The sequence below is a fragment of the Acanthopagrus latus genome, chromosome 19 (assembly GCF_904848185.1).
Source record: "Acanthopagrus latus isolate v.2019 chromosome 19, fAcaLat1.1, whole genome shotgun sequence".
NCBI lineage: Eukaryota > Metazoa > Chordata > Actinopteri > Spariformes > Sparidae > Acanthopagrus > Acanthopagrus latus.
Genome location: NC_051057.1, coordinates 13,005,014 through 13,013,848, shown reverse-complemented (window position 1 = coordinate 13,013,848; position 8,835 = coordinate 13,005,014). Strand labels below are relative to the sequence as shown.

General features: G+C 42.5%; 1 protein-coding gene across 1 annotated transcript; it reads left to right on the top strand.

Annotated features, from left to right (window-relative positions):
- Positions 1-751: 751 nt before the first annotated feature.
- Positions 752-8,397, top strand: pi15a (peptidase inhibitor 15a). Its single transcript, XM_037078961.1, has 6 exons — positions 752-948; positions 1,039-1,347; positions 2,230-2,348; positions 4,528-4,660; positions 4,754-4,869; positions 6,245-8,397. Exons 2-6 carry the CDS (start codon positions 1,084-1,086, stop codon positions 6,378-6,380), a joined length of 768 nt encoding a protein of 255 aa, XP_036934856.1. The 5' UTR covers positions 752-948; positions 1,039-1,083; the 3' UTR covers positions 6,381-8,397.
- Positions 8,398-8,835: the final 438 nt, after the last annotated feature.

Below are 8,835 nucleotides of genomic sequence, written 5' to 3'. Positions count from 1 at the left end.
CCATCACTTCCAAGAAGTTTTTTTTTTTTTTTTTTGGGAAAGCACCAGTTGTGTCGGCAACAAGAGAGGAGGAGAGTAAAGAGAGGAAAAAGGTGGGAGGGGGGGAATCGTTCCTGCGTCACGTTTCTTTAATTTGTTCACCAGCTGCCAATGAAAATGATGACCTGCAGGAGGGGTTTTTTTTTTTTTTCTTGGCTCTGCTGCATCTGCTCCAGCAAAAACCACACAGCTGGAGCCACACAGTGAACAAGTGTAATCTCTATAAGTGTGATGAAGATGACAAAGAAGACTGATAGGTCACATGGACACAGCTCTCACACTGACCTGACTCATGAAGCTGCTGGCCCTGCTCCCACCAATGAGTCAATGTGGATGTGCCAGTGAAGGTTAATCAGGTTAATTCAATAAAAATTATAAGATTGGGGGGGTCAATTAAAAATCATCATCTTCATCACATTATCATCTACACTGGATCCAGCATGCATGACCAGGACTTATTAGCTTTTGCTTTTGACAGCTTCGGGAAAAAAAGTTGTTTTTTTGTTCTGTTCCATCCTTGGTGTAGTCTATTAATCAAACGCTGTTTTCTTTCACATCCCTCAGACGTCATGATGCAATTGGACAAGATTTTGCCGGGAAAAAGACGCTGGGAGGAAAACAAACAAACAAACAAACAAAAAAACCCCAAACATATCATCTCCAAAATTACGCAGCGTTTCAAGGTGACAAGGAGGGGCTGCCGCGCGTCTACCTCCGAAGCCACTTCCTGCATCATCCACTCCAATATATAAACCCCGCGAAGACGGACCTCTCCCGAAAGCAACTCGCGAAAGTTTGCAAAGCGCAAAACTCCCTCTCTCCCTCGCAGCCCTCCCCTCTCTCTCTCTCCGACCCATTACTGAGGCTTTAGAGGTGATACAAGCCTTTGGCAGCGCAGCGCAGGAGAAGGTAGGACGCGGGAGGTTTTGGAGCGTATTCGTGCGCACCGCGGAACACTTTACACAGTTTTGTCTTCTTGCATTTTTTTTTTCTTTGCAGATCTTCAGTTTCCACCAATCCCCCCCTCCCCTCCTCAAACCAAGCATGAAACCTCAGCTGTTCGCCGTAGACTTAATGCTTCTGTGCATGTCGTGCGGAGCAAGTGCACTGGCAACGAGCGTCGCCGCCGTGTCCACCTCCAATTTCACCCATGTCGGCGAAGCGCACGGCCGCGGCTCGGACGCCGCGACGTCCTCCAAGATCAGGAGGAAGCGTTACATCAGTCAGAACGACATGCTGGCTATTCTTGATTACCACAACAAAGTGAGAGGGAAGGTGTTCCCCCCAGCGTCCAATATGGAATACATGGTGAGTGAAGTTTCATTCATTTGTTATCAGTGCATGGTATTCCTGGAGACACACACTCTATAGCCCATCAGTTTACTCACAATGTTTTTTTGTTTTGGTTTGTTTTTTCTATGTGACAAAACTGAATGCATCAGTGATTTGCAATGGGAAGTGTTGGAAAACACCACACATTTGATTGCCGGTTTTTGCGAGGAAGTAAAGTGACAAATGTCTTTGCGTCTCTTGGCACCTTCAGCTGCTCGGCACATTGCACAGCGGCAGACCACCAAAGTAGCCCCCTGTCAAAGGCAAGAGGGGTCATGTATGGTACAAGCAGCCTGCTGGCAGCGCAGTAGTGGTCACTTGTAGGACCTGTTGAGGCTGCAAGTCCAGACAAAGTGTGAATCAGACAATTCATCTCATTTTTGCAGCTTGTAATTTCAACTGCAATATATGAAAAATCTATTTTACAGAGGACGGCTCATTAAAGCGTGTTGCTTATTTCCTTTTAAAGTTGGCAGCACCCTTCTCTGTTGCAATGAAGGGTGCTCCTCACTCGACAAATCTACTGCAGAATGAAGTAATCAGAGGAAGTCTCCTTCCCCAATGAAACCGTCGGTTGACAACTTTTGGATTCAGCTGTCCCTCAGCCCATCCAGCCTCCTGTCTGTTCAGTTAAAGTGTTACAAGGGATACTGGGCAACTGACTTTCTCCACTTGCGTAACCCATTTGATGGATGACTTCTGCGTCCTGCCATGGTAACAACACCTGTATCGGTTGCTGCGAACGCCTGCAAAGCGCCGACTCTTATCTCGCATGTCGCTGCTGAATGAGGATCTGCTGTTGATACTTTCCGTCAGTTATGCAACGGGTTTTCCCACCATGTGTCGGTGTGTGTGTAGGTGTGGGACGACACTCTGGCCAAGACAGCCGAGGACTGGGCTCATGCCTGCCTGTGGGAGCACGGGCCACCTAACCTCCTCAGGTTCCTGGGTCAGAACCTCTCCGTCAGGACAGGACGGTGAGTGACCTTTGACCCCTCTTCCTCCTCCTCCTCCTCCTCCCCCTTCCCTGACATCTGCTGCTCCTCTCAGGGACGACTCTGTCTCTCTCTCAGCAGTCATGGTCGTTGCCCTGCAGCCCCCTTCTTCTCTCCCCTAAAGGCTTTTGCACTGTGACCTGGTGACTGCTTGAGGAATGCTCCTGTGACCCTTCATATAAACAAAAGTTGTGTTTCCAGCCATGACCCATGAGGACAAAGGAGGCGTCCCTTTAGTGGGTCTTGACTTTCCATTTGGAAACACAGGGCACCTTCACGTGTTTTACACTTTGAGATTTTACTGAGGAGCAAAACAACACGAGGCTCAAGGGAGTTTGTATGCTGACAAGACCTTGTGACTCACACAGAGAGCGCTATAGGAAGGATATACTAAAACTGAGGTGTCAGTAGTTTAACTATCAGTACAGATTTAAATTACTTTGAGCTCACTGTTGAAATGTGTACCTACACGACAGAAAGTAAATAATGTGCACATGTGGGTGTTTTTCATTTTAGAGGGCCTGCACTGTCATACAACTAAATGAGTCATGTCGCCTTTATTCCCTGAAAGTAGACATTAGGGATTGACTGTTAAAAAGAACAATTATTAGTAAAAAAGGAGACCAAAAAACAATACTTGTAACAATTTTACATTTGCATTAAAAATACTGATGGAATGTAACAAACCAAAATTGTACTTCAGTACAATTTTAAGGTAATTTACTTGGGTATTTCCATTTTCTTCTACGTTATACTCCACTACATTAAGTTACTGGTTACTCTCAGATTATTTAGTGATGCGCTATTACATGTGACATGTAACCAATCAGACATCATTGAGGGCGGGACATTGAGTGAGACTAGGCTTGGGCTGATATTAGATAATATGAAATATATTGCAATATTTGCCGTCATATGCAATATTTTTCACAACATCAAAGATCAAACAGCTTTAAGGGAATATTTGGGCTTTTATTTTGAAAATAACTTTGCATGTCGTGGAAGTGGAGGAAACACGCAGCGATATTTGCGAGAAAACTACAGTTAAATTGACCTGATGGAGTGGCGAGCACGCAGCGCTTTAACATACAGACCTAGTGTCAAAGAAGTATGCCAGCTCACCAATCTGGCAGTATTTTTGCAAGAAAATGGTGAGCCAGAGGACTTGAACGAGACTACATGTTATCATTGCCGTACGCAGGTGCTAACTAAGCAAGGCAACACCACATCTCAAATCAGAGTCAATCCCCCAGTGCAGTTTACACACTTTGAATCGAGCAACATTAATATCCATTGCAAAATTTGGTCGGGACATAATTCTATCATAAAGTGTTGGACATGGGCCAAGTATCAGTGAGACCACAGAGTGTTGACTACAGACAGAGAAAGGAGGCTGCACCAGAGCCAAAGTGCTACAGTGTTTAATCGACAATCAAACACTAAAAACACTGATACTGAAAGTCAGAAAAATGACATCTGCCCTGATTATCAGTGTAGAAAACATTATACATCTATATTTTTTTTGCCAGGGACATCACAACAAAAGCTCCTATGCACGTAGAAATCACAAGAATTCGATCACCATTATTGACTAAAATTGTAGCTTTTCGGCTGCAAACGCTGAAGGCCGTGGCACGTCTTCAAAATCCACTTTGACATCCTGAAAGTTGGCCAGTTAGCCAGCAAGGCAGTTAAAGGGAGCGTAGATTGTATTTCAGAACCTGAGGTCGTTTCATTGTTATTGCGGTCAGAGTGACCGTCCCTGAAACACCATAAAGGACTTGGAAGAAATGTGAAAACAACATCTAATCCAATTCACAAGAAATGTATTAAAAAAAGAGTTGATGGCAGCATATTAGATTTTAACAACCGGCAATCGGAGCACGTGGAGCGAACAGAGACCACTGAGCCAACATTCTGCCCCATAGATTCTATTTTTAGGTTTTTCTGCTTTTCATAAATCAAAGTCCTATCAGGTTTCCATGTTCCCTTAACCCTGAATGCAGACTACAACCTCCCTCTTGCAAATTTTCCCCCAAATCAGACATAATCGAGGTTTGAAATCTCAGCCTGGTAACAAGGTCAACTTGTACTAATGGCTCTTCATCAGTTGTGATGTCCGCCGTGTTGCTTACTGAACGTGTCTGTCTTCTGTCCACAGCTATCGCTCCATCCTTCAGCTGGTGAAGCCATGGTACGATGAGGTCAAAGATTACTCTTTTCCATACCCCCGCGACTGCAACCCCCGGTGCCCTCTCAGATGCTATGGTCCCATGTGTACCCACTATACACAGGTACACACACAACATTCAGTATTACATCTGATCCTGTCGAAATGGTCGAACTGGCATTAATCGGCTGCTGGTGTGTCTTTTTTTTTTTTGCAGATGGTGTGGGCAACATCTAACAAAGTAGGCTGTGCCATTCACACGTGCCATAATATGAACGTATGGGGCTCAGTGTGGAAGCGGGCGACGTATCTAGTTTGCAACTACTCACCTAAGTAGGTACACTCTGTAGACTGACACTTAACTTTAAGGCTTTACCGTAGATCGTCCTGTATAGTGTTTATACCATGCTGTAAGGAAGGAAAACTGTTGATTCTAACGAACTTGGTGACCTGATGACGACGAGGGTGACGACAGGCCTAATCCCGACACAGACTGCTCTGTTCTGTGCTGAGTTGTGAAATGCCACCCATGTTGGCTGGGAGATTCTGAAAACCTCGATACAAGGCTGTGAACCGGCACTGCATTACCAAAGCTCGAAACAGAAGAAAAGATCTCTAAAAGAAAAAAATCAAAGCCCGTTCGGACTTGTGACTGACTTGTGACCTCAGTTCTTTAATCCCACTGGTTGGAGACATACGTAAGATTAACAGACTCAGGACACTAATGACCTATTTTAGCTGTAGAGAACATGGCCTCTGCTTCTCAGACATCTTGAATGTGGATGGTGTCAAGATGTAATTTAGCTGGTTTCTTTTCACACCTTGTTGTTCTGTCTGTCTCTGTACACTTGCTAATGTCTGACGTCTCACTGCTCACAAAGTACAGATTGCGAAGTAGCTTATATTATGATGATTTCCACTTTTTTCCAAGTTTTGTGCAATTACCGATCATTTGGTATGATTAAAGTGGAAACATTTCAAGCGTCTCCAAGTGGCGCTGCTATCGCAAAGAAAACTGGATCACTAATGCTAGTAGCTAACATCCAACACAAACATAGATATGTTTTCGGGATTAGTTACCGATGCAAACCTGTCTGAAACAAACACAGTTGTTCAGCGTCTTTGTTCCTCTCAGCTCCCTGTGAGTCTTCTGGCTGCTAGCATTAGCTTGCGGTAGTGTCAGCCATAATGGCTGCCACAAGCAGCAAGAAACAACCGTAAGAATCCTAATTTTGACTTGAAATGTTAAAAATGTGAAGAAATAAGAGGTTTGATACTAAGACATCTGTGTATTGTTTGTCTGCTGACGTTAGCATACTAAACAGTTAGCCCAGGGCCTGAAAAAGTCTTTCTCCCAGCAGCCCAAACCTCCTGTGCTAGCGGCAAAAACATCAACACTCCCTGGTAGTCCGTCTAGCTAACAAGCTAACAATAGCTAATAGTTATAGATGTATAAAACAGCGCAGTTGGCAGCGGTTAGCAGTTACACTGGTACTACGCAGACTTTATTTGTTGGGGTTATAAATTCCAGGAGGCCACTTCTTACACATTGCACCCTCAAGAACTCAAAAACAGCTACCCATAGGATATTAGGATGGGATTGTTCATCATCTGCTGCTTCTAATGTCAACAATGTACTTTCATCATCATTGTTTCCTCTTTAAAATCATACTCCACTGACCCTGTGCGTGTTTTTTTTTCCTTTCAGGGGTAATTGGATCGGAGAGGCTCCCTACAAAGTAGGCGTCCCCTGCTCCGCCTGCCCTCCCAGCTACGGGGGCTCCTGCAGCAACAACATGTGCTTCCCCGCTCTCAAGACGAACTACCTGCACTGGTTCAAATAAACACAGGTTTCCTCTCAACATAAGCTGACAACCTACAGTACCACAGAGACATTACTTTAATACGGATTTGCACAACAGTCGTGGACCACACTATTTTGTATATATGGGCTTATTTAAAGATTCAAACATACATTTGAAGGCAGCAGACAATTTAGTGTTGATGACTTGTACATAAACTGTAAATTTAATTTGTATTGCATTCGCTGTTACTATTATAATTTATGTGTAGACTGGGTCCTTAAACAAGAGTACATACACACATGGTGCTGCATACACTTTCACTATATTTTCATTTACCATTGACGGTGTGGTAATTAAGGACATAACAAGATCATAGCTGCTCATCCATGCTCACTCTGGTGCTACGGGTATCACACCTTCATGTTGTGTGCTCTGCCTTCACAGGAATGTCGTGATATAAAGATCAAAGCTTTTGACCTCAGAGGGTAAAAACCTACAGCGGCGGTGTCGGCTTTGTAGCTGCCGAAAGGTGCGGCAAACTTCATGCTAGAGTTTGTTATGATTTTTCATTTCTGTCCTGCAACAAATTGGCAATAATTTGTTGAAAGAAGTGCACTTACTGTAAACTTAAAATGCACGAAAAAAAGAACTATACATTGGCCAGATTGGGAGGTCTTTACATGATGTCTGCATAGATGATACCTCTGTTGTCAAAAGCCCTGTTTGTTTTAAAGAAGACATGTTATGCTCATTTTCAGGTTCATCATTTATTGGGGGGGTCAACAGAAAAGTTTTACATGCATTAATGCTCAAATACTGTCCAGTGCCGGTCTCTTTAAAGCCCTCCTCCCGAATACACAGTCTCCTCTGATTAGTCAGTTCTCACACGCCTGAGCCAGCACCGCTAACAAAAGAGCAGCTGTGCTAAGTCAGTTCTCACGTGCCAAGCTAGTTGCTAGGCATAAATTATGCAAATATGTGACATGGTGATGTAGCGTGATTTCAAAAAGTCACGGCATTCAAGGCAGGGCTAATGATGAGGCGTTTCAGGAGCAGAGATTCATGTGGGGGAGAGGAGCTTCTCTGGGTCGACTTTGGCCTTTTTAACTTTCAAGACTTTTAATAGCACAAAACATAATAAAATGCTGACAGAAAGGACTAAAACTCAAAAGCACAATAGGTCTCCTTTAACATTTTCTACAGCACATTTGCAGTGTTTAGGTTGTGTTTCAGTTCATGTTTCATACCTCGAGGCATTTCACAGGTTGGTTTCAATTATATTTCATGTGGTATTTATGCTAAAGAGAGCACATACAATAAATCTGACCCACATATCTGTTTTATAATCATATCGGTACACATATTGGTATGTTATGCCAATATATTGCTACATTGGACAAATCCGTTGTTTGTATTTTGTTATGATCACTAATGTAGTTTGGTTTCTCGAATTTAGGCACTCAAGTGCACCTTAATTGTTTGTAAATGTCCAAAAAACACCAAGAAATTATTATAATTATTATTTTTTTGTACATGTGGATAATCATCATACCTTGACTATCTTTAAACAAGTATACTGTAAGTTATTCATTTTTATATGGGAAGAAATATTTAATTGATAGTCATTTTTTTTTATTGTTTTGTAAAAGGATTGTAATTATACCTGAATGATTAACTAAATATGGTTCATTTGCATGTCAACTTGATGTTGAAGGGGATTTACTATAATGTTAATTAACTTTTCCATGAACAAAGCACTAGCATAATATTAAAATGCCTCAACATTTTTAACTTGGCAAATGTATCAGAATGTCTTTTCAAAATCGAGACAGTTGTCTCAGCAGAAGGAGAAGGATGAATCATCAGCATACGCTAACTGAGACATTTACAAATCGCCAAAAAGTCAACACACTTTAGTAGGAAATCATGCATTACAGGAGGAAAACATTTTCCGCACTGACTGTATTTAAATCAACATTAACAACAAGCTATTTATGCAATGAACTTCGCTTTTTCCTGTTGTCTTTTGTATTTGTAATAAAATGTTCTATTTTGATTGTTTTCTTGTGGTTTTGTACGATTCAACAGTCAGTGTCACTGTCAGTAGACCATATTCACACGGCGGCCATTTTCCTCCGCCATCACATTTAGGGTGGGCAACTCAAATGCCATGCTCCAGCTCGCAAGCCCTATAAATAGAGAATCTGGCAAATTGTTATCTTTTTACCGTTTCAAGACAGTGAATAGTGAAAACCTGTCAGGACATGGGGCCAGACTTCAAGGTAAAACAATGAAACCCATTAGCTTCCATTAGCAACAGCTCATGTTAGCAACCACTTCCTAGCTAACATAGCTGTAGCCATGACATAGCATAAGCCATGAATTAATTCTAAAATATGAACGTTTCTTGAAACCAGAAGGTGAAAACACACTGGATGTAATCAAATAGTAATGTCAGCTAGGAAGTGGTTGAATGCTAATGTTAGCTGTTGTA